The sequence below is a fragment of the Nilaparvata lugens genome, chromosome X (assembly GCF_014356525.2).
Source record: "Nilaparvata lugens isolate BPH chromosome X, ASM1435652v1, whole genome shotgun sequence".
NCBI lineage: Eukaryota > Metazoa > Arthropoda > Insecta > Hemiptera > Delphacidae > Nilaparvata > Nilaparvata lugens.
The window spans coordinates 94,983,135-95,010,479 of NC_052518.1; the positions used below are offsets into that span (position 1 = coordinate 94,983,135).

Sequence of the window (27,345 nt, forward strand, 5' to 3'; positions counted from 1 at the left end):
TTTGATCAGCTGTTTTTGATCACCTTTCTTAGTTCCATGTTAGCGGCTGGAAAGGGTACTCTTTCCGGCTTAGCCCGGAAAAAAACCTGTTCTGACGTCAGACGAGAGTCGTCTGCAAACAATGCCTTTCAGAGATATGTATGGACTGGAAAACAGCTGCTTTCTGTGCAGTGTGGCGAAAATATATTAAATCAATCAATCTAATAAATTGAATCAATCAATTGTAAACAAGATCTGGACGGCAGGATAAACCTCCACCAATTATGTAAGGGGGGGGGGGATAGATCTCCACCAAATATGTAAGCAATATGTGCCTACACCGAGTATGTAAAGGTGGGGAAATGAAAACAAGAAATGATCGTACTGGTTTGATAATTAAAACAAAACAATAAATTATTTGTACAAATTAGAATTATAATTAGAAATTATGAAATAACAATAAATAGATAAATATTTCAAGGGCTACTCGCTTGGCTGCTAGTGAAGATTAAATTTGTTGTGGTTATGGAAAAATTAAAACAATGACTCAGTAGTCACCTACCTTTTTGATAATGGCCCCCAATTTGGCATCCACTGGTTAATCGCGACGTTAATTATTAATGAAAAATAAATAAAAAAAAAACTGATCTAATGAAGTGGTTCAGATCCCTTCCTATTCAATAATACAATTCTCTTTAAACTGCCCGAACTGTGACAGGAAAACTGTATTATAAAACAAGAACAAAATCTATCCCCTTCACCAGAACAGCCGGACTTTTACTCTCAGTCCTAACGAACGAGCTCACACACCACTAGTAAAATTTTTGGGTATTAATATATAACTCAGTCAATGCCAAACATGAAGCTATTTCAAATACATATTTTTATCCGTCGCACAAGCCGAGCACGTTTGTTTTCAAAAACAAAAGAGAAACTACAATAATTTTGATAACAAGTGAAATAAACAATCTTTCTGTCGATGACAAAACTGTTCAAAGGCAGAAACACCGTTCATTAAACTTTTCGTAAAATAAAACTCTAAAATCCTGATCAATATGAGATAAATATATGAATCATATATATGTCCCATATGACCATAAGTATAATAAATTATCTTTTTCATCCCAACCGTTCGCTAAGGCAACCTTTTCAAAATAGTTGAAAAAATCATCAATGTCAAATTCTTCATCTTTTCCATCAAAAAATTTCGGTAATAGTAACGGTCTAAGTTTTTCCATTGTTAATCTGTTCCAATCCAATTCTATTCAATAATAAATAATAAATTTCCAATTAATCTGGTTTCAATAATCATAAATTCTCCATATCTCAAATATCTCTTCAATAATAATAATTTAACCTATTCAATCATATCTTAATAATCATCAATTTCTCATATCATCATAAATATCCAATTCTTTTTAATAAGAATTGATAATAAATCTTGCAATCGAACAAAATCTTCAACTGCCATAGCTTTTACAATTTAAAATCTCACAATCAATAATCGTAGCCTAAATCTTCCGATATCGTGAATCTCAAAATTAATCTGTTCAATCATAATCATCATTCTCCATCCGTTAAAATCCATTATTAGTAATCAATTATTGTTCCACAATATTCCAATTCAATAAATCCTCGAAATTCATCCTACAAACTGTTTTTACAGTCCCGTAAGGTTCAAACTCAACTATTTCACCCATAATTTCACTGAAATAAAAACATATAATTATTTAATAATGAAAAATGAAACCACAAAAATTGAATCTTCAATGAGGTAACCGGAAAAGTCCAAATTTTAAAAGCTGGATTAAAAACCCTTAGAGCCTCCACCAATTATGTAAACAAGATCTGGACGGCAGGATAAACCTCCACCAATTATGTAAGGGGGGGGGGATAGATCTCCACCAAATATGTAAGCAATATGTGCCTACACCGAGTATGTAAAGGTGGGGAAATGAAAACAAGAAATGATCGTACTGGTTTGATAATTAAAACAAAACAATAAATTATTTGTACAAATTAGAATTATAATTAGAAATTATGAAATAACAATAAATAGATAAATATTTCAAGGGCTACTCGCTTGGCTGCTAGTGAAGATTAAATTTGTTGTGGTTATGGAAAAATTAAAACAATGACTCAGTAGTCACCTACCTTTTTGATAATGGCCCCCAATTTGGCATCCACTGGTTAATCGCGACGTTAATTATTAATGAAAAATAAATAAAAAAAAACTGATCTAATGAAGTGGGTTCAGATCCCTTCCTATTCAATAATACAATTCTCTTTAAACTGCCCGAACTGTGACAGGAAAACTGTATTATAAAACAAGAACAAAATCTATCCCCTTCACCAGAACAGCCGGACTTTTACTCTCAGTCCTAACAAACGAGCTCACACACCACTAGTAAAATTTTTGGGTATTAATATATAACTCAGTCAATGCCAAACATGAAGCTATTTCAAATACATATTTTTATCCGTCGCACAAGCCGAGCACGTTTGTTTTCAAAAACAAAAGAGAAACTACAATAATTTTGATAACAAGTGAAATAAACAATCTTTCTGTCGATGACAAAACTGTTCAAAGGCAGAAACACCGTTCATTAAACTTTTCGTAAAATAAAACTCTAAAATCCTGATCAATATGAGATAAATATATGAATCATATATATGTCCCATATGACCAGGTGACACAATCTAATGAATTAACTCAATCAATCTCATATCAATAAATTTCATATTAATGAATTGAATCAATCTCTCTCATATCAATAAATTGAATCAATCAATCTCATATTAATAAATTGAATCAATCTAATTCAACCATGCTTGATTTTGAGCAAAAATTCAGGATTCCTGTTTTGTTGAGTTACACAATAAAAATTGACCTCTACATGGTCCATATAGTTGTCATGCATTTGTGCTATCATTCATTGTTTGTGTTGGTTTTCAGAGTATGACGAATAGAAATGGTGATGATGCTAATGATGTATTAGAGTTGGAAGGACGGCTACTGCAAGAGCAGCATGTTGCTTTTCCTCTTCAAACTCCTAGCTTGCATCCAATGCCACCTTATATCAACATCCATTACATCTGTGAGAGCGCGTCTCGATTGCTATTTCTGACTGTTCATTGGGTAAAAAATATACCCGCTTTCCAATTATTCAGGTAATTATTTATCTATTTTTTCACATTTTCATGTTAGTTCCACACTTGTTGGACATTTTAAAGTGCAGTACTCACATAAGCCTGGTTTTCATTAGTAGAGTTAGCGGTATAGTTCCCTGGGCAAGTACCAACTATCTTGTGAACTCTCTCAATGAAAACGTTCATGGTAGAGTAATAGTTTGTAGTAGAGTAGAGTGGAATAGCACAGTGGGATAGTACTCTACCACTTGCCTTCCCCCACCACCGCTTCTCACTCTACTCTACCACTACTATGCTAATGAAAACAGTTTCAAGCTAGTAGAGTAGAGTCGTGCCGTAAGCTATCAAGTTTAAGAAGTACAGTAGAACTCCAATTATTCGAATTAATGGGGACCGGGACCCATTCGGATAATCGGATTTTTTTTTTAATTGCCATTGGAGAGAAAAAAGCTATGTTTTGATATTGCACTATTTTTTTAATGAATTAAATGAAAGAAACATGATATTTTCACATGTTTTACTACACTGACTTCGCGGAAGGATGGAAAATAGTGAGCGAACGCGCAAACACTGGCATCGCAGGGGGAAGAATAATTATAGCGCACTTAGACTTTTTTTGGACAAATTTTTTTCTGAAAGTGATTCGGATAATCGGTGATTCGGATAGTCGGAGTTCGGATAATTGGAGTTCTACTGTATTATTTATTAAAAATTGAAATTGAAATTTATTTGCCAAATAATTTTACAGACATATCTACAATCATAAAATAATAACAGTAATATAGTTAACAAAAGTAAAAGAAATTAGAAGTATACACTACAATAGAATTAATAAGATTATGTGATAATATTAAACAAAGTAATAATAAAAAATGTTAATTTATTCAAGTGTTAATAAGTGTTTAAGCGTTATTTTTTTAAAAAGTATTGACATTTTAAGGTTAGCTCTGTTCACTAGACAACACACTTCACCTACTATTCTCAATTCTAGTGAAAACAGTTACTCGACCAAGTAAGTAGAGTAGAGTTCGCATGCCAGTTACTTGACCTCTAACTCTACTAGTTAAAATCAGGAAATACTGCTTCAATTGCTCTAAATTCAAATAAATATAATATGCTTTTGGTTGTTGAATGATTTTCATATGCTTCATAAGATGTGGCATGTGCTGTATGTTGTGAAATATAAATCGTAGGTAGCTCTGTAGAATTATTGGCATCAAACTTCCCATGTCAGAGTAAACTGTAAAAATGGATGAGATATAGATATTAGAAAAGGTGTGAGGCAGGGTGTGAACTTTTGCGAATCCTTTTCGAAATTTATTCTGAGCGAACTTTTGGTTGATGTTACTATAATGAAATAAGAATCGTTACAAATCTTAACTAAAAAAACTAAATTAGAAAGGCTTTTGTTCGAAAACTAATGACAATAAGGCATTTGATTTTGGCTGAAGCTTTGGATTACAGTATTGAATTGTGGTGAATGAAGTATACGCTATCCAGATGATGCTGTGTTTATTTATTTATTTCATTGGCAATCACAAATCATAATTACAATATAATATGATTGTGAGAAGACAACAGGCATAGCCCAAAACTGTCTTCTCCGAAATTTTTACATATTAATAAAAGTTTCAAAAAAGAATGAGGTTAGCGATTCCTCTTTTCACTTCAAAAAGTCCAATTTCCACTTCAAAACTAATGACTAAACTGAAAAATTTGAATTTTGATATTTAAAAACTAAGTAAAAACGAAAATATTTCACTCAAATCTCTACAATTGTTAGATGAATCTTTAGAGTCCACAAACTATAGACATAAATTAACACGATCGTATCAAAGTTCATATACATGATCGTTTCCAGTGCTCCATCATAAGTTATGTGATGAAATAAAAACCACAATTTGTAGGAAATGTGATTATATAAGGATTCGCCTTGATTACATACACATCTTAATAAGAACATGTGTATGGAATCATTCAAAGTAATACAATGAACAAATAAATAAACAGTTCAGTTCAAGACGTTTGATATGAACTCATGATTTGAAGTTGTGAAAAAAAATTGTTGCTGAAGTTAAAATGTTGTTTATTTTCGTAGAAAATCAAAAAAGAATTCCCCCACATATACAGTATAGACTTCATTATCTAAATTTATAGATTATGTATTATTTATAAGCCACTACGTGATAATTTGATAAATGTTAAATGAAAGTAAGGTATACAGAGTGTCTCTAAACTCCCTACCAATATTCTAGGGCATAACTCCTAGGCAAGAAACATATCTAAATATCATTTTCCAAATGTCCGAATGTTCTTAGTTGCTCAAACAGACACCATTTTGTTTGTTTATTCACTTACTATTTTTGTTTCTAAATAATGGCTGAACGGGAGTAAAACTTTGCACAAACATTTTTGATGGAATAAGAAGTTGAATATATACTCATAGAGAATGCTAGTACGACATCTTTAATTTAAACTTCGAATTTAAAAAAAAAACTTTTCAAGTGGAAACACATTGACGACGTTTCGACGTGTTGTTGGTCACCCAGACTACATGTCACTGCTAAAAAGTAAGCGTTTCTGCCTCAAAAGTGTTTTTAAATTCAAAGTTTCAATTTATACAGGAAAAGAATTGATACATCACAGTAATCTTTTATTTTTTAGAATTATTCATACATTTTTTTCTTATACGCATCATTTGTTTTTTATCTTTTTCAGTACAGAGACTCAAGTAGCGTTGATTAGAGGCTGCTGGACTGAATTGTTTGTATTAGGACTCGCTCAATGCTCTGATAACCTTTCTCTACCAATGATTCTGACTTCCATTGCAACGCATCTTCATTTCTCTGTCACTCAGGAAAAGATTTCGGCCAAAAGAGTGAAACTGGTGAGGATTTAACTTAATCCCATAATTGATCAAAGTTCATAACTTATTATAAATAAAAATATAAATCTGAGTACCCTTTTAAATTATTTTGTCACGACATGTTTCGGCTACTAATGCCATTTTCAAGAAAACTAACTTGAAAATGGCATTAGAAGCCAAAACATGTCGTGACAAAAATAATTTAAAAGGGTACTCAGAATTATATTTTTATTTACATTAAAAGTAGCCCTAAAGAAAAAATACAATAAAAAGGTGTATCAACCAAACATAATTCATAACTTATTAATATTTTACTTGGATATAACATTTGTAATTCAATAAGGTAAAACATGTCATGCTTGTATGTTATCTTCCTCACTTGACAAAGAGAAGTTCAAGACTGATTAAACAATTTTTACAACTTTGAAAATGTCGACGTCACGTAGGCATGAGAAAAAGATAACAATAGCTGCTACTGTTCTTGAAATAATTTCCACAAATGAAGTGGGTGATAATCCATAAAACATTGACTGGCTGTTTAGTGAATTACTTGATCAAAACTTTGGCTACCAAAATTAATATGAGTCTTTGGCCGAGGTGCAAAAAAGCCTTAATCATGATTGAATGCCACGAGAACTAATCAGAAAATATTATTTTTTTTAGAAAAAGGCTTCTCTGATTGGCTCTCGTGGAAATTAAGATTATTAAAATTTAACAGGCTTTAACTAAAAAAGTAGTTGAATGTATTGAAAATATAACGCTTCTACAAGAACTTGGAATGATAACGGAAAATTATAATTATAACTTTGAAATAAGGCGATAAATTTGGAAAATCGATTAAAAATAAATAGATGGAAATAAATTGGAATTGCATTTGTTCAAATGAATAATTATTATTAAACGAAAATTCCAATAAATTCTGTAAATCACCCCTAAGACTTCTGCTACTACAAATATTGACAACAGGGCTGACAAATAATTTTTGTATAGTAGCGCTCATCGAATTTTCATCTAGCTGTTTACCCTGTTGTCAATATTTGCAGTAGCAGAAGTCTTCGGGGTGATTTACATCATTTAATTGGGATTTTCGTTTAATTCTTCTTCTTTGTCTCTGCCCAGTATGCCTTTAGAGCGTTGGGGTAGCCTCAGTCCATTTCCTCCATGATTCCCTATCCAACGCCATTCTCTTCATCTCCGGAACAGTCTTTCCTCTTCTCCGTCCTACCTCCTCAATACGATCCTCATATGAATACCTTGGACGTTCCACTGCTCTCCTTCTTTGCACTCTCACATTTACATATTGTTTTGTTTTGCAATTATCCCTCATTCGCTGTACATGTCCATACCAGCCCAACTGCTTCATTTATATCCGTTCACTGACATCTCTCATACCCACTTCTTCCCTTATTCTAGTATTCTTTACTCTATCTCTTCTTGTATTTCCAACAGTTTTTCCTACCTTCTCTAATTCTTCCCTTTTCCGCTCCACTTCACCCTTCATTCGCCTTACTTTTATCACAGACAAAATAAGTTATATATTTATAATAAGTAATATATGCGTTTATACTCTCTACCTGCCTATTACATGGGAAACAATAGTTGGCTAGGTATTTTTCCTCCTTTCATTCCTTTCAACACACCCCACCATGAAGCGTGTTTTTGTATTTTATTAGAAATTTATTTTCAATTGTGATGTTTTATATTTTGGATTCTTTTATGTATATTGTGTTGAATTCAATAAAATTATTGATTGTTTGATTTTACCAAAATGAAATCATCAAAGAAGCATTTTTTACCCACTTCTTCCCTTATTCTAGTATTCCTTACTCTACCCCTTCTTGTCTTTTCAACAGTTTTTCTATGGCACTTCATTTCTACTGTCCTTATCTTGTTTTCATGAGATGATTTCATTGGCCAGCTTTCACTTCCATACAGCAAGATAGGTTCAATAACTGTCCGATATATTTGATTCTTAGGGCCGGTTTCCGAGCTCGGGATTTGGCTAAGTTCTAGAGTTTAAACAGCTGGAGTAAGAAAATTGGCTTTCCGAAACGGGGCGTAGTCGTAGTTATTGTCAAAGTCACGTTTGAATTAAATTTCAAAACACTAGAAAATTAAACACAAAATAAAATAAAGAGAAAATAGTGTAAAGTTTAAGCTATTTTGAATTATTTAGAAATGTTTAATTTCGTCAAGGAAAAATGTTTCCAATTATAGAAATGAGAAAATAAAAACTGCGACTACTGTTATAAAAACTGCGACTACGCCCCGTTTTGGAAAGCCAATTTTCTGACTCCAGCTGTTTAAAGTCTAGAACTTGTCTAAATGCCGAGCTCGGAAACCGGCCCTTCATCTTTTTATCAAGTTCTCTTTTTCCGAATATTCAATCTTTTGTTGCATAATAGGTGGCAGCTCCCTTTCTCACTCTGTTGAGCACCTCCCTATCTATTTTCCCATCCTCTGAAAACACTGTACAAAGGTATTCATATTTCGCAACCTGGCCCATCTCCTCCCCATCCACCATAACTTTCACATTTTCTCTCATTCCCTTCGACACAACCATGACCTTACTTTTCTTCACATTCAGCATCATTTGCCTCAATTTCAACTCCTCTGCCCATTCATTTACAGACTGTTGTAATTTATTTCTAGTGTCGCAAATAAGGACAATATCATCATCATACAGGAGAGTTCTTGTGCCAATTGGTCTCATATTCCAGTATCCCACCAGCATATTATTTTGTGTCCTTCTCTTACATATTTTGTGTATTTCATCCATTACTAGTATGAACAGCAGTGGGCTGAGGCTGTCACCCGTGCGGACCCTTGCCACCATTCCCTCATTCACACTAATATTAGCTTTAATTAGCTTAGTGGGTACTCTCTTTTTATTGAGCACATTCCATATTAGCTTCCTTGGAACTGTGTCAAAGGCAGCCTTCAAATCCAGAAAGGCCAAATATACGTTCCTTCCCTTCTACACAAATTTTGAGGGAGGATATACTTGTTCATCTTCCAAATCTTCTTCCACCACTTTGCGCAGCCCTTTCTCGAGTATGCTTGCATAAATTTTCATGACCACCTGGGTTAAGCATACAGCTCTACAGTTATCACATTATTGAGTGGTGGGACCCTTCTTATGAATTGAGATGATAATATTCTTTCTCCACTGCATAGGGACTCTTTCTTGCAGCCATGTGTGGTTGATCAAATCCACTAATAAATTTACCACGATATTCCCTCCCCATGTAATTAATTCTGGTGCAATACCATCCTCTCCTGCTGTCTTCTCAACCTTCAGTCCTTTAATGGATTCTACTACCTCCTCCCTGCTGATGACACTTGTTATTCCATCTATTTCATTCCCCATTTGCTCAAACTCATGTCGATTGTCCTCATCCTGAGCATTGTCCATCTGAAACTTACTCTCATAGTATTTTCTCCATCTATCTAGTACTTCCTCTTTTTGTGACAACAACCTTCCTTCTTCGTCCACTATTGTTCTGACTTGCTTCCCATATTTTCCTCTCAAACATCTCACAACTTTCCAAAATGACCGTCCACTATTCTGTCCATGCTTGTCTTGTGGATCTTGACCAAAATGTTGCCACGATTTCATTTTTGCTAACTTTACTATTCTTTTCTCCACATATATTCTGTATTCATCCTGTCTTTTAGTTTTCACATACTTCCTGTAAGCTTTCTTTTTCTCTCTCACTTTCATCTTAACTTCCTCCGTCCACCATCTTGTCCTCTTTTTGAACCTTCCAAGCCGTCTCTCACCACAAACTTCCTTAGCAGCACCTATTATAGAATCTTTCAGTCCATTCCAGAAGTCATCAACATCATTCTCACTATTTTGCATGTCTTTAATGCGGGCTGAGAGCTCTATTCCGAATCTTTCCCTGCTGTCAATACACCTCAGTTCTTTATGCTTTATTCTCGTGTATGCTCCTTGCCGTTCCATCTTCAAACCCTGTGTCTGCCACCAGTAACCTATGGTCAGTGTCAAGTTCAGCTCCTCTGATGACTTTAACATCCTTGACAGCATACCTGAGGTTGCCCTGATACAGTATGTAATCGATCATACTCTCAGCCTCCCTACCTTCTCCCACAAATGTGATCTTATGAATTCTTTTGTGAATGAACCAAGTGTTGCCAATGTGAAGATTGTGTTGTGATGAGTATTCAATCAGTCTCTGTCCATTATTATTCTTCACTCTTTCACAACCATACATTCCCATACTTCCATGACCATCCTCTTGATCTAATCCAACTCTTCCATTGAAATCTCCCATTACCACCAGCTTCCTTGATTTTTCAGCCTTGATGGTTGCTCGATCCAGTTGCAACCAAAAGTCATCTTTTTCTGCCACACTTGCATCTTATGTTGGTCCATACACTTGAATTATGCTTATTTTCTCTTCTAGGTCAATATCTACTCTGATTATTCTAGGACTTACAGCTTCCCAGCTTCTAACTCTTGTGTTGGTGTCTTCATCCTTGACTACAGCAAACCCCCCCCTCCACTAGCTCTTCTTCCTTCTGGAATTCCTGAGTAGCGCATGACATATCCTCCATCCAATACTCAAATCTCCTACTCCCTTTCTTCTTGTTTCACTCAGACCCAACTCCTTAATTTTATATTTTTTCATTTCCTCCACCAATTCAACTTCTTTTCCTGTAAGAATTCGAATGTTTCATGTTCCAAATCTGATGAAATTGCGTTTCCTTTTATTCCGTTTTTCCAGTCCTAATCCGAGGCTACATGTTTTTCTCTGAATCCAAATTATCCAAAGTGTGGGGGATTAGCCCAACGATGTCTTCTTTAGGTGCTTTGGGCCACCCTACCCTAGTTTTGATTTGGGTTTACTTCCTAGGCTCTTCCGCCCTCTCTGTCGTTGGGATTTCTCCTCATCCGCCTTTGAGACCGTTGGCCGCTTTTCACCTAGTAACCCTAGGCAGGAGCCCTTGAAGGGTTCTACCGTCCGGAGCCAGATGGTCCCCAGTTTTTTCAAGAGCTATATCTCCTCCCGCAGTGGATGCACACGTTGATGATGAGACATCTGCCACCCTTCCCATCACCTTGGCGCTTGATGTTGAAGCCAACTAATAACTACTGTGCATCCACCACGTTCTCGGGTATCGCCGGGTTTGCCACACCCGTCAACTTTCATAATAATGAAATCTGCCCTGAGGGGTTTCGTTTAATAATAATTGAAAATAAATAATCTAAATTTCAACGAACGATTTGAATAGAGTAATCGTTTGAAAGATGGTGGAGTTAATGAAAGCTTTTGTAGAAATATTTTCAAATTTGAACTGGAGAATCAAGAGGTGATGCAGAGAATGAAAAAAAGAAGTCAGGTAATCCCGGAAATCATCAAACATGTAGGCCTAGATCTAATTGATGAATAGAAGTAGTCAATAGCATCCTCTCTAATTAATATTAGATGAGAAGACTTGAAATTGGCACAATAACTTACTTGGCTGTAATCAATATTTAATTTAAAAACACTTTTAATGATGACCCACACCAGGTCGAAAAGATCGCCACTCCTTGAAGTATGTGCTTATTCCACTTCAAATGTGTTTTTAAAATCTATGTCAAATAAAAAATGTAAAAGAACGGATACACAACACAGTTATGATTCATGTTCGTTCATTGTACATTTTTCAGGTTACAGATCACATTTGTACTCTTCAGGATTACATGAATGGAATGCAGTGCTTGAGGGTGGATGAACATGAATACGCTTACTTGAAGCTTATCAGCCTCTTCAGTGCAGGTTTGTTATTTGATAATTAAGTATAAGAGATTTTGATAAAATTTCTTGATTCTAATACACGTCCAGCAATTATTATTACTGAGTAATATATAGAGTGTCCCACGAAGAGGTCTACACGTTTAATTTTATATTACGTGCCCATTCATGTACCGAACTTTTTTAAATTTCACACAGTTTACGAAGTAGGTTCTGAAAATATTCTGGGAAAATTTCAGCTTCCAAACCTTCATAGAAACAAAATGGTGGCATATTGAAAATTTTACCAATTCGCTCCCTATGAAAACTTTCATGAGTTATCATCTGATTTGTTTACTTCGTTGCGGTAGTCTTGACTCATTTGATGGTAGCATAAATGGATCAAGCAACCTTCCAACAAAATGGTTCTCCACCTCATTTCGCAAATCACATCAATTATTACTAAGTGACAAACTTTATAGCCGTTGGATTGCTCGTGGAAGTGATTTTTTGATTGGCCACCCCGATCACCAAATTTAACTGGTAGTGATTTCTTTTTATGGGGCTACCTGAAGGAAAACGTTAATACGCATAGCTTCAATAATGATGAGGAACTAAAACGATCAATAGAAGAGGAACTTCTCCGGATACCGCGGTGTTCCTTTGTAAGAGCTTACAAATCATTTCTTAAGCGCTGTTATCAGTATGCTGCTGTGGATGGATTTCAATTTGAATAATTTTGGACTTAGGCTAGGTTTTTTACTAGGCTATGTTTTAGTTTCTTATTTAAAAGTCATATTGCCCTAAATTGCAACAATAAACATATTTGATAAAACCAAAAACACTTTTTTAATGTTCTTAAAGTATCGTTTTTCAATATGCCGCCATTTTGTTATTATGAAGGTTAGGGAGTTGAAATTTTCCCAGAATATTTTTAGAACCTACTTCGTAAACTGTGTAAAATTTGAAAAAGTTCGGTGCTTGAATGGGCACGTAATATAAAATTAAACGTGTTAACCTCTTCGTGGGACACGGTCTCCTATATTACATTGGCCCATATGAATAAAACCAGAGCAAATGCTCATGAGCAAAAGCATTGAGGGTAGAAGCAACAGCATTTGCTCATTTTTATATGAATAAGCTTTACCTTATACTCTTACCTTATGCTCCTGAACTCGGGAGCAAATGCTCACGTATTTTAAAGATTTTTCATCAGCTGATTCGCTTTTGTAGCCTTAATTTGTATTTATAGCTCATGGAAGCGCTAAATATGCAAACAGGGGGCACCGCTTGTGTTTGCGTCGTCTGCTCTGTTTTCTATTTTATGAATACAGTTTTAGGTTAGTTGAGTTTAGAATTTTGAAATAATAGCGTGAAAAAATGTCATCTCCATAATAATCTTCAGCATATTCTTATAATATCAATAGCCTTCTTATAATCGTCTACACTCTCATATTCTTAAATGCATATTTCCTATTTTGTGATGGCTATCTTTATAACAGGTAGCTTTTGTATTTATTCTTTTGTAGGAATAATGGTGATATATATCATGGTTGAATCTAATAAGAGTTTTATAGTTTTCAACTATTGGTTGTGATCGTATCTGGTATAGTTTCCTCTTCCTCATACGAATTAGTTGAGCCATTTTACTATGAGCAAAAGGTGATAAGCTGCTCTAGAGTAGACTCACCTTTTTTGAAGCATTTGCTTCAAAAGTTGAGCAAATGCTCTAGTTTATTCATACAATTTTGAGCAAAAGCTTTTACTTTTGAGCAAATGCTCAAACTATTTTTTTGATGAGCATGAGCAAAAGGTTTTGCTCACGTTTATTCATAAAAAATGAAGCAAATGCTCCATATTTTAGAAGTAAGAGCAAATGCTCAACTTTATCCATATGACCCATTGTGTGTATATACTGTATTTAATATCCGTTTAAGACAATTGTAGTCTACTCGAGTCTCCAGAAATGAAGTTGGTGTTAATGCATAAAACATTGACTGGGATTGGCTACCAAAACTAATATGACTCTCAGGCCCAGTTACACAAAAGCCTGTCTACTCTCAAACTGTGCTTGTATGCCAAACTCTCCAGTATAATTTTGATAATTTAGTGTTCTTTAAAATATTAGGTCTATTGAATAAATGCTAGCAAATTGCTAGCTCAATTAATTTTAATTAATAAAAGCTAGCAAATTTATAGCTAAATTAATTTTAACCTTCCGATAGTCGTGCCCTACTCAATCACACGAGCAGTCGCGTGTTGTATTTTTTACAACATCCAATTTTCCAAGTATTATGTACTCTGTTTACTGTCAAAACATATTAATTAATTGTATAATTACTTTTTCCACCTTCATGGATTATTTTACGCCTATGAACATTTGGATGATTACCATTTCATAGCCCAATAAGGTACACCAAGCAAAGCCATCAATTCTGTGTTATTGGTTCGTTTACAGTCCCCGTATACAGTCTTTCCCTATCTTATGCACAGTGCAACTTATGGACTGTCGCGACTAAATGGCGCCTAAAGACTGAACCATTGCTCGGTTGATACTGCAACTCAGTGGAGAAATGTTTTGGAATGCATAGGTGACTCATTCATTGACACCACCTCATTCAATAGTTTTGTTCAGCAAAAAAGCTGACACTGTTGTACTTTTTACAACAGCGCGACTGCCGGAAGGTTAATTAATAAAAGCTTTGCTAGCTCCAAGTAATTTTCAAGCGAATGCTATAGTGAGGTCCACGTTATAATGGCAGTGGATAAAGATAGGAGAATAGCGATGCCGATTCTCTGCATTAATTAATTATATTTCTACACTGTCAAAATCATAATTGGCATCGTTGTGGAGCTAGAAAAAGATAGTACCACCGGCTTTGTCGAATGATAGACAAGGATAGCAATTCCAAAGTTGAACAACTACTGTCATTATAACGTGAACCTCACTATAGGATTTGAGTCAGCTGTATAATCAATCTTATTTCTATAACTAGAACTAATTACTTGTTGCTAGTTACTAGATTAGTTTTTATTCAATCGACCCATTATGCTAGAAAACTATACAAATTTTCGAAGTTTTCAACTTGGATTATGATGTTTATAATGTAACCAAACAACATGTAAAAGTAGAAGTTCTACAATTTTGCTAACACCTATGCCTGGAATAAATCACTGGTGTGATTGAAAATTACCTGCTCAGAAATTCCAAATAAATGTTTCTTTTGGTCCCTACTGAATTGTAATTTCATATTTTTTCATACCATTTAGTATATTTTCTATGTTTATCTGTATCATATTTTAGATTCTTGTTACATTATGGGTGTAGAACATTAAACATTTCCCATAAATCTTGAGTATGGTTAGCATTAGAATACTCCGCCAATATTTCTTTATCTACGTTAGCTCTGCTGGTAGTTTCACTTCACTTGAGTACTATCATAGAGAAACAATAGCGTAAGTAGATATCCCATGGTATAGGGCGTTTATGTCGCAACTTTTACTGTTATCTCAAGCCGATTACTGTCGATTTTTACTGTTTTATTGGGGTGAGAGTGTATGAACGGCACAGTATGAGAGACTACGAGCGTCACATAGCTTCACGGGAAAGAACTACGTGGACTCTCGGCTTGAGATAACAGTAAAAGTTGCGACATAAACGCCCTATACCATGGGATATCTACTTACGCTATTATTTCTCTATGGTACTATACAACTAAGTTTTGGTTATGTTGGAAAATACTATCCTGTATTACGATATATTTGCTCAAACATTGATATTTTTAAATAACTTTTATCCGAGATACCAATTATTATTTTCTTGTTCAGATCATATCACGGAACATCCAAGCTTGACTGTTCGAAAGCAAGTGAACAAACTCCACGAGAAAGGATTTCAAGAGTTGCGTTCCTATGTACAGACCAATTATGCTGATGACATAGACAAGTTTCCAAAACTGCTATTGAGGCTTCGTCCCCTCAGGGCCTTGCAGCCTCATGTCATGGAAGAATTATTTTTCGCTGGTCTCATTGGAACTATACAAATTGAAAGGATCATCCCTTACATCCTGAAAACTGATTCATCAGATTTCAGTTCATCTGGTGAGTACATTCTTATTTTGCAATAGAGTAATCAATTGAATATACTATTCGAAACTATTGACAATAATTTGCCATGAAAAAAGACGTGGGATTGAAAGCTAATAAAATGTTTATAACCTATACACAAACTCATTACAGTAGAACTACGATTATCTGAATCGCTTCTAGAAGAAAGTAGGCGAAATTTCAGATGTGTTTAAAAGTATTAACACTATTCTAGCAAAGTTTAATTTATACAGTATAGTATTCAACCATTTATGATTAAGGTAATTAATACTATAATATATTTAATGAAGGTGTTAGTTTTCTAAATTTCCCGTTTTTTTTCTTGAAAACTCCAACTATCCTAGTATTTGTTTAACTGAATGGGGTCTGGTCCCAATTTATTAGGATGATTGGAGTTCTACTGTACTTCTAAATTGTCTTTCAAGACTTTACTACATATACTTAATAAATCTTAATGACTTGTTTAAATTTGGAACCTCCTATATTTTGTAACAATCCTCATATACTATCATAATAGATATATCAATAATAATTCTTTCACAGTGCACTTTATTTTCAGTATAAAATCGATAGGAGCACGTTCACATTAATCATACATTCGATTTGATATCGATACATAGTCGAATCGAATTACTTGAATTATTGAAGTAAATCGTGCGCTAGTTGATACAGTGATTGTGTATCAGCCCAGAGGTCCCGTGTTTGAACCCAGATATGATAAAACGTTTTTAGTAAGGTCACTCCTGTGATATCGAATTCGAATATTAAATTTGCCGGCCACATAGCCGAGTTGGCTAAGGCGTTGCACCCTTCAGTCTGCTAGTGCTAACTGGTCGCGGGTTCGAATCCCGCCGAATCACATCGATTAGGCATGGTCGTTTGATCATTTCATTATTCATCCTCGCACTTCCCATTACCCACACACAAGCAAAAAGCTCATGTAGGCAACATCCGCAATAAAAATTGACGGTCCCGGCTGAAATTTAACAGGCCCATCGACGGTTAGAATTATATTATATTAAGGCTAGATAGTACCTTCTCGTAAGGGGAGCCATACGCTCAATACTTTATTGACTTCATTAACCTGATTTAAAGGCATTTATTAGTAAGTAGAAAAAATCTTATTCAACTTATAAGACATGAAATATTATTACTTATAAGACATGCATGATAATAGTGGTGCAATTGAATGATTTATTGAGTGTTCATTTCTCCTTTCAGTCTATGATCAATATATGAACTTCAAATTACTGTTTTCCTTGAACTTACTACAATTTATAAGTTATTCATCCTTATATTTCTTACATAAATCTGTTGTATAACAGGTGATTGAGACCATGTGTAACAAAAAACGTCTTTTTCGGTCATTTTTTTATGAAAGAAATCATAAATTTCCTTAAGTTTCCATAAATTCCCGGGAATTTCACATCACTACATACGAATTTACTCTACTTGAATATTATATGTTTACCATTGTTTAATAGATTCCATTATCTTGACTGATACAAAAATAACGGAAAACACTGAATCAACATAATGTTGCTGGTGTTGGGTGGGCTATCCACTTTCCAATTTTATGGAATCAGTGTATAGCTTGACGACAAGGTTTGGAATTTTGATGTGAACTGGACAGTATGACATGTTGACGCTTTGAGATACTCGCCGTCATCAGTAGCTGCGTTTTACTATAAAGCTGGGGTTTCGTTTGTGCGTAAATGCCGTCATCGACCACGACAGGGTGAGCATCTCACATTGGGTGGATTTAAATTTCTCTAAATAACCTAAAATTTATGTTCAATTATGTTTCAATTGGGGATATTGAGCTCATACTTTTTTATACTTCTAAATGGCAATATTTATTTATTTATTCATTAACATTAACCAATACACACATCAAATACATGCTTAGAAAAGGATCAACAGGCCTAGCCCAAAACTGCTCCCTTTCCAAATGTTGATGGTAGTAAGCCAACGTCTAAAAGGTAGGTGTTATGATGCTTCACTTTCAATCAAATTCCAAGTCCAGAAATATACAAACAAAAATTTAGAATTTGATTACATTGAAAACCGAAAATAATAAAAATATTGCACTAAACTATAACGGGGAAGTTTTCAAAACTTGAAAACATTGAATTATTTAGAAATTTAGAAACCAAAAAACAAAACTAAACATAATATGTTGATATTATTAGAGATATTTTGATTCTTGAATAATAAACACAAATAATGACAAGTTATTTGATCAGCTGTTTTAGCACACTTGAAATTTGGACAATATGAATATCAACAATGCTTGTCGTCGTCGACTGCAGAAGTTTACGCACAAACGAAAATGCACCTTTAGCAATCACCACCTCAAAGCCGAACAATGTCTCATGTAGATTAAATCATTTCATTAAAAGTTTCTTAGAGTTAAAATATCTTCTATCTCGAATGTCATAGATATTTTATATTTATTTATTGGAAACAGTTCTCTATCTCAGTTTATCGCTTCTCAGCGATTAGATCTAAGTGTTGCATCAGTTCAATAAAGATTTGTGAAATTATATCTACTGTTTATCCATTTCAGGTTGTTTCAATTTCAACAGAGCAGCCATGTCAATGAAGACAGAGGACTCATCTCAGCAATCCGAAGAAACCTCTTTCAAATCTGAAGACAAAGATGATGAACGAAATTGACAGTGTATAGATGTAACTCTTGATTTGAAATTGCAATGTGTAAGTGCTAACTCGAATTTCTAATTCTTATCTATAAATTCTAGAATTTAAGAACCTTAGTATTAGTTTCATTGAATATGTTTTCGAGGGTTTACACAATATTTGTTAATTAATTTTTATCATTTCTTTTTGCGTGTTTATGATACTGTAGTTTCAATCCTGAAACTACGTTGAACATTTTTGGGTAACGTGTATAATTGATACACTGTATTGCTAACTCAAGGAACGTTAGATAAATTACAGATATCTAACAACGAATTTTGTAGATATATCTTTATTAATAAATGCTCTAAAATTGTAAATCTAGTTCGAGTACATCACATATATGTGTTATAATGTACTTAATATTATATTAATGTAAAATTATTTCCCTGTTATTAGAAAACAAATGTTATATAACAGACTTATTCTAATTCCGTGAGCTTGCCAATCTACATCTATTTCTACCAAATGATTAATTCCACTTGAATTTATACGCACATGAGTGTAATATTATATTTTAACGGACAAGGCAATAACATGTGCAATCTAATAATTAATTTAATTGTGCGATATACTTTCTGATATTTCACAAGAGTTGTCATTTGTATGATTGTTGAAAAACTTACAGTATTAAAAAATTAGTGTTTGGTTGATTTATAATAGTATATAATAATATTATATGTTCATACAATTTTCTAATGTTCTTTCAATCTTTGAATGTTGTTCAGCATAATGACAATAACAGTTATAGTATATAATAATATATTTATCATTATATGTTCGTACAATTTTCTAATGTTCTTTCACTCTTTGTATGTTGTTCAGCATAATGACAATAACAGTTTTTGATACATATTTATATTGAAAATTAGTAAGACTATTTTGAAACTAGTTGTTAATGAATTTAACTTTGACACTTATTTGGTCATTTATATACGATTACTAGTTTTATTTGTCGGTATGCATTTTTATGAGTGTTCATATTCAAAAAAGTCTGATGCATTGTAAAATTTTCGAACTGTATTCTTATATCCAATCCAAGTTCATTTATGACAAAATATGATTTTTCTGAAGTTTAAAAGCTACTAAGATCAAAAAAGCTGAACTACTACCAGGCAGCGGAGATATCCACTAATAGATATCCTAAAATTATATTGTTTTTAGTAATTTTGTGATAAAGTAACAATCTAATTGAACTAAATTATTGTTCAATAAAAAGTTACTTCTATTGAAAGAGCACCATTATAATTTGTGATTGAATGGGTGCATGATTGATTTATGTTTGTTTGTTTGATTGATTGGTGCCGTCTGATGTGACAATAAAAAAAGGCTGCAGATTCCAATTTTTTCAACTTTTTCTATGAGATGATTCTCATGGTAAAACACTGTATATAATATTTTTGTAGCTTTGAAATTATAGATCTGAGAAGTAATAATATTTGGTCAGAAAGACAGAAAATCTACTTTCTCATTTGTTTTTCAGTTATAGATTTGGTTTTCAGGCACTAGTTTACTGTGGGAACACAACTTTCACTAGAACACATACGGTGGTAGTTCAATCTCCTCAGTTTTTTTGATTAACCGAAAAAATGAATTACATACAGTTGAGTGTAGTGACTAGTGAGCAACAAAAAATAAAAACAATTAGGAAGAGGGACAAAAGAAAAACATACAGAAGTAAGTGCTAGAAAGATAGAAATATGAAACAATGAAGGAAGAGATAGTAAATTTAGATTACATAAGTAGTCTATGGCTAACTAAGTTATTCAATGAGTTTTATTTAATGACCTGAAGAATAATTCAATGATATGAAGATGAGACGCGTTTTTATGTTATATTTTAGTTATATGTAATATAGTGTTGTTTATGCATAAAACGTCAAGTTAGAATTCATAAACATCTCGGAAATTCCGCATTTCCTAGGATATACATTCAACTGTAACTAAATAAAATAGTATATTTACTGATTTATTTTTCTTTCAAATAAGTCAAAACCCCATTTCACAGAAAGTACAATTAACAGCTCGAATTGAAGTAAGGATGCGTTTATACAGTGTTAGCCAATAGTATGAGTAAGTAACAGTAAGTTATCAGTAAAATTGAGATAGAGAAAGATAAAATGAGGGTGAATGATAAAGAAATGAGTGAGTAAGAGAAGATTAATGTGAAAGATTTATTGTTTGTATGTATGTAAGTGTGAAATAAAAATGAGCATTCAATTGAAAATATTATGTTTAGTTATTCATATATTATTATATAATATTAAAGTTGTTATTATATCGTGAAAAGGGTTTAATATTTTTTATCTGTAACGAAGTTTATATGAAAACCGGATTCTTTTCTTTACTGCCTTGATACTAATGAGGGAGAGAGAGAGAGCACGCCATTGTCAGTGCAGTTTTTTCAGGAAATCTATTATTTTGATGTAATGTGATAAATCACTAGCGGGAATCACTATAGGTGTTTCACACTGTTTATAAAAAATTTAATTTACAAATTAGAACATGAAGTATCATAAATTATTGCCAGAACTCTCTCTCTCTCTCTTCAGTGTTAACATTACATTGTGATAATTTTATATGGATAAGAATCTCATATTGTCATCACAGATATTGTGATCTCCATTTGTTTCTACAAGTATAGTAAAAAAAATTGAAATCATAAAAGGTGCAAAATGTGTAGCATTTTAAAAGTATCCATAGAGTTGTACGTGAACTTAAAGACTAGTAGAAGATCCGTTATTACAGAAAATTTTGTATTGAGATTTTTTGCTAAGAAAAATGAAATATAGTACAGATCATGTGAGTCACATCTCATACTTTGGTTCTTTTGTTTTTCACAAAAAAATTTTAATCATGTCAATGTCAACGTGAATTCATTCTAGTTTTCACTTCTAATGAAATTATCAAAATTTTATTGAAAAGTTTGAAATATAAGTGACAACATTTCACTCCATTAATAGCATAAAAAATATCGTTAACATGTTTTACGTTCTAGTTATATACAGTGTTTTCTTCCCACTGTTTCTTACTATATTCACTTTTTATTGATTTCTATATGTTGTAGTATTTTCAACACCTTGCTTTATTTCTAATTTGATAAGGCAAAAAAAAATCCATTTACTGTATTTTCAATAATATTACTATATCACTTTCCATCACAATGGTCACAAGGTTACTAGTTAGAATCATATCACATAGGTGCAAGACAATAATCTTAAATGTAGTAGGTAACGATGTTGAAATCGATGACATCAACTAATATGTATGTGAATTAAATATCAAGTTAACTGTATGAAGATTTAGAATTTTATGGAAATATTTTTAGACCACTTCATCGTGTACTTAGAAAATTTTACTGTATATAAAACAAATACAGGTTTGATAAAATATATATTATGTGTAGATAAATTGTTTCCAAATCATTTATATACTTGAATATTCTGATGCTGAAACTTTATCGGTATTGTTATTTTCTGGATACCAAAAAAGAATTGTTATTGTTATTAATAATTATTATTGTTCATAGTTGAAGTGTATTGGGTATTGTAATTTGTAATGAAATGTGTTGTAAAATCTGTAATTTATACACCTTTGATCTGTTGTAACGAATTTGAACCCAACTACAAAGAATACAGAAAACTTTTGATAATAATGTGTTGTTCTTCTCTTTCCTTAGTACTTCTCTGAAACATGTTACTCATAGGTTTTTGCTAATTCTCTTCAATATTTTATAGATCACTTGCAAGCAAACTATTTATAGGTCACTTCAGATGTGCTCTACCGTTATACTCCCTAACACTGGGGTATTTCTCTCTTTATTTAGAGGGAAGAGGAAATATTTTCCAATATACATAAAAATCCCACATCACCCCATAAGACTGTGTCTGTGTGGGGAATCTATGCTGACGGATATTTTAATTTCGTCATTATTTCATGCTCATGACTGGGAAGTTTTCTGTATAATTATTATCTTTGAAATATGTATATGGTTGTATATTTATTCATCCAGACTAAATACACTTGAACTGAAAAAGAAGCAACATGCTTTTCTCTCCAAAACTGCCTTTTTTTAATTAATGGGTCTCATTAAGTTTTTGTCCTGATTCTGGATTTGTTCATCAATTGAACTTCAGAATTATTACACATTTAAGATGAATACTCATCCAGTTTCAATTAACTTATAACTGTTATGGCTAGAACTGAACATTTTTGAAAGTTTTTCTCTGCCGTTGTTATTATGTTGGTACGGTTGTACCAAAACGTTGACGTTGACGTACCAAACCTTGACGTTGAAATATTTCAAAAGAGATTATTCCATTGGCAGGCACTCGTGTAGTCTCTAGTGGATTGGGTTTGAGCACTTGGGCAATTGGTTATAAACAACCATAATATCAACATTCCATCGGTAAGAGATTTATTGTGAAGTTCGTGATTATTTCATTTTATTCATGCATTAGTACATTACAAACCTACTGATTGAGGCCCGTGAGTAGTTGTGATCCCTGGCCTCTGAAACTCTGTAAGAGAACAGCAGGCAGAAGTGAGACTAACACAAAGTACATTGATACATAATACATTTATGATAGAATCTATAATAAATATTTATATATATAATATATTTGACTGTTTTTAACCGCCAAAATTTAAAATTCTTGGTTTTTGTTGTTTTTGAGTGAAAATGGACTACATTTAAAAAAAGTGAAATCATAAACCCTATCAAGTCAAAACCCTATTTTGGACTTTTATAATGTTATCTAAATTTGGGAGAGGAATAGTACAAGGAGTATCCTTAGTTTTTCTCTCCCGATCAGTGCTTCTTTATAGAATTTATAAATAAATTTATCATAGATATAATCCAGGCTCTCTGCTTTGATCAGTAATTGTCAGGAGCTGTTCAATATTTTTCAATTGTATATATTCTTCAAGTGAATCAATTAAAGAGGACCTGTATGTTGAATTTCATCAAATTAAAAACTTAAACTGTAAACATTGAAAGATACGTGAATCATAAATCAATTCTTATGAAACCATATTCAATTTAAAGTTTGTTAATAAATCCAAAATTAACTTTTGTTTCCCTTTTCACTTATTACATCCCCTTACACATGACCCTGATTTTTCTTCTATACATTTACCTTCTTGTATTGGACTTACAGTAACTGAAAATCATAGTACAGTGCAGTGAACATGTTTAAATTTGTTGAATGAGAACTGATACTGTAGAATTTTTCCATAATTGAAAAAACACAGAAACACACGGCGCCAATCAATCACTTTAGATTGACAAAATAATCAAGTCAACTGCTTGAAAAAACACAGTTCTATGAAAAACACAGATTTTTACTATATTAAATTGCATAGAGTGGGGTTTCAATTCCCTTACACTATTTATAACTTTGCCCGGCGCCAATCAATCACTTTAGATTGACAAGATAATAAATTTCACTGCTTGAAAAAACACATTTTTATTTTTGTCACATCCACATAACTACTTGAGACGTTAGTCGTTATGCCGATGAGATGTGAATAATGTGTTTGTGTAAAAAATAAAACTGTGTTTTTCAAGCAGTGAACTTGATTATTTTGTCAATCTAAAGTGATCGACTGGCGCCGGGCAAAGTTATAAATAGTTTAAGGGAATTGAAACCCCACTCTATACAATTTTATTTACCGGTAGTGAAAACAACAATAAAAAAAGTGCAGTTATGAGAAGAGTTCACTTTTGAAGAGACTATTATCAAATGGAAACAAATAGGAAGTAGCATTTGTTCAAATCCCAATCAATTTACAGCATTTTATTGGGATTTTCGTATAATTGAATGAGCGAAGCGAATTCTATGTTTCAAGTCAATCGGCGTTTGTCTGTTTGTTTGTACCGTAGTTACAGTCGCAGTTATGGTCCGATTTGGATGAAATTTGGTATACAAATACTTTGAAACAAGGCGCAGAAACGTATGTATATAAAATTTTTTAACTCATCCCCTTTTCAAGATGGCGGCCCTTTATTTGGAAATTTTACCCTAAAAATCAACCTAGCTTTTCAATACTTTATCGGATCAGGTTCAAATTGGGCTCATTCTTCTCAGCGCTTCAAAGCGGAGTTATTTCATGTATCACATGTTCAAAAGTTTTAAATTTTTGGAATTCAAATTTTTTTCCAAGTCCCAATCCAAATTTCAGATTTTTTATCTTTCCAACCGTGCTTCCGAGCTCAAAAGTGTAGAGGAACTTTTTTCATTAGCGCTCCAAGGTGGTTTTATTTCATATATCACATGTTCAAAGTTTTTAAAAATTTAGAATTCGATAATTTTTTTCGAAGTCCCAAATTTCCTAGCCCAAAAGTCTAAGAGACTTTCATTTTCTAGCGCTCCAAGGCGGTCTTATTTCATACATCACATTTGAAAATTTTGAATTTTTCATAATTCGATAATTTCCCCTCCCCCCAAAAGTACCACATAATCAAGTTTCAGATTTTCTATCTCTTCAACCGTGCATCCTAGCTCAAAAGTGTAAGAACTAATATTTTTCAGCGTCCTCCACCGATCCTATTGCATTATATCATCATACTCTAAATTCAATTTGTAAGTGTGTTTGTGTGTGAATAGGCAGGCGTGTGTGAGTAGTGATGTTAGTGAGTGTAGCGAGTTCTACTGTTCTCCGAACTACTAGTAATTAGACTATTATCACTTTGTGTCCGTCCTTGTTTAGAAGGAATAACTGCACTCATTAAAAAAATGAAGTATTTCAATACTTTCTATTATACATTAATAAATTCTGTTGAAAAAATTAATTTTCAATTATTTGAGAAATATTTTCATCAGATGGAAAGATTATCACGGAACTGGATGAATTATCATATGGAATACAGATTCAAACGTGAACTGATTTTGTTAAGGCTGTGAAAAAGCTAAAAATCAACTTTCTATTGATGCTATTTTTCAAAGTTTTTCGATTTGTATACTATCAAGCTATCAAAATGAAAAAGATTTCTCAGGAAAACATTTTTTTCCGATCATTACTTTTTGAGATATGAACGCCTGAAGCTTAAATTTTTGGGACAGAACATTTCAAATACGGTAATAGATAAATCCATGAGATTAAGAGAATAGATTCTTCATGGTATTGTTGATCTAGTAAAACAAACATTTTCGAAGATATCAATTTTTGAGAGAGTTATTCAATTTACTAAAAATTACTTTTAGTTGAGTTATTTTTGGTCATTTTTGGTAAATTGAATAATTTTCTCAAAAATTGATAGTTTCAGAAAATGTTTGTTTTACTAGATCAACAATACATGAAGAATCTTTCGTGTAAATCTCATGGATTTGTCTCTTACCGAATTTGAAATGTTCTGTCCCAAAAATGTAAACTTTAGGCGCTCAAATCTCAAAAAGTAATGATTGGAATAAATGTTTTCCTGTTTGAATTTGTATTCCATATGATAATTCATCCAGTTCCGTGATAATCTTTCCATCTGATGAAAATATTTCTCAAATATTTGAAAATTAATTTTTTAAATCAAAAACATTATAATGCTTTCAGCATTATTTAGTTCATTTAATTAATTTTAGTCACCTATTAAATTTGTTTTTATTTAATGTGAGAATAATGATTCTGATGGACAAAATTATCAAAAAATATCACCAGTAGAAAGTTTATTTTTAGCCTTTGCATAGCCTTAACATTTCAAGCAGATGACATCAGATACTTGTGGATGAGAAAACTGCATGAGGTCTACTGTTCACAGAACTACTAGTAATTAGTGTAAGTGGTTCGATCTGAAGTAGTGGGTTTAGCACATGGTTTTTGAAGACGCAGTGTGGGAAGGGAGTGGGCCACTATAACCACTTGAGACGTTAGTCGTTATGTCGTTGGTATATCGATCAAACAGTAGACTTCTGCACAGCTGCACAACCCCTGCTAGCTACAACCGCCCAGTCACAACTACAAGCTGCTTGGAGTCGGGTCCCCTCTCATCGCATATTATGACAGGTAAAGTTTATTTTTCACACAACTTTAATGATCAGTTGTTTGCGCTCCAACTAATCTTCTATCACCCTCGTAGGATTTTTTATATGCAGTTGATCCAATAAAAACTATCCTAGAATGTTTCGATATAATTTTATTGAATAGAATGAATTTTTATTTTTTTATTCATATCATCCACGTGTAAATAATATTCATAAATTTATTCTATAAATATAAATACAGTTTGTATGGGGTACAATATAATATTCATAAATTATTCTATAAATATAAATACAGTTTGTAGGGGGTACAATATAATATTCATAAATTATTCTATAAATATAAATACAGCTTGTAGGGGGTACAATATAATATTCATAAATTATTCTATAAATATAAATACAACTTGTAGGGTATTTCCTAATATGACTCATTTGTAAATATTACTCTCATTTTTCAATGTAACATTCTGGGAAATAAAATTAATTTGATTTGATAATAATACAGCTTTTAATACACATCTATATTTAATAAAAATCTATACTATATGAAATCTGAAGTATCCCTACCAAATTAAATCGAATAATATTTGAATTTGATTTTATAAATATGGTGATGCGTTTATTAAAATCAAATTAACCTTTTTTGAGATTAATAAAATGATGGATTAAAAATACAAATTATATTATTTTAAGAGTATTAATTTCAAAAAATAATAATTCTATAATTATAGATTGTAATTTTATTTTATAAATAAAAATAAGTAGCCCTGAATTCATACATTTCAAGAAGATATGGTGATGCGTATATTAATATATAATTCCATTAG

At 32.6% G+C, this 27,345-nt stretch overlaps 2 protein-coding genes across 2 annotated transcripts in view; both read left to right on the plus strand.

Annotated features, from left to right (window-relative positions):
* Positions 1 to 22,200, plus strand: part of LOC111046586 (orphan steroid hormone receptor 2) — a 38,481-nt gene extending 16,281 nt beyond the window's left edge. The window contains exons 6-10 of the mRNA XM_039442735.1: positions 2,936 to 3,150; positions 5,848 to 6,016; positions 11,676 to 11,784; positions 15,568 to 15,840; positions 18,416 to 22,200. Coding sequence (XP_039298669.1) covers positions 2,936 to 3,150; positions 5,848 to 6,016; positions 11,676 to 11,784; positions 15,568 to 15,840; positions 18,416 to 18,525 — 876 coding nt within the window. The 3' untranslated portion in view covers positions 18,526 to 22,200. The remainder of the gene's footprint in view (positions 1 to 2,935; positions 3,151 to 5,847; positions 6,017 to 11,675; positions 11,785 to 15,567; positions 15,841 to 18,415) is intronic.
* A 4,256-nt stretch (positions 22,201 to 26,456) lies between these two features.
* LOC111046591 (protein tyrosine phosphatase domain-containing protein 1-like) overlaps positions 26,457 to 27,345 on the plus strand; it is a 46,993-nt gene continuing 46,104 nt past the window's right edge. The window contains exon 1 of the mRNA XM_039442736.1: positions 26,457 to 26,540. The gene's annotated coding sequence lies outside the window, so the exon portion shown is untranslated. The remainder of the gene's footprint in view (positions 26,541 to 27,345) is intronic.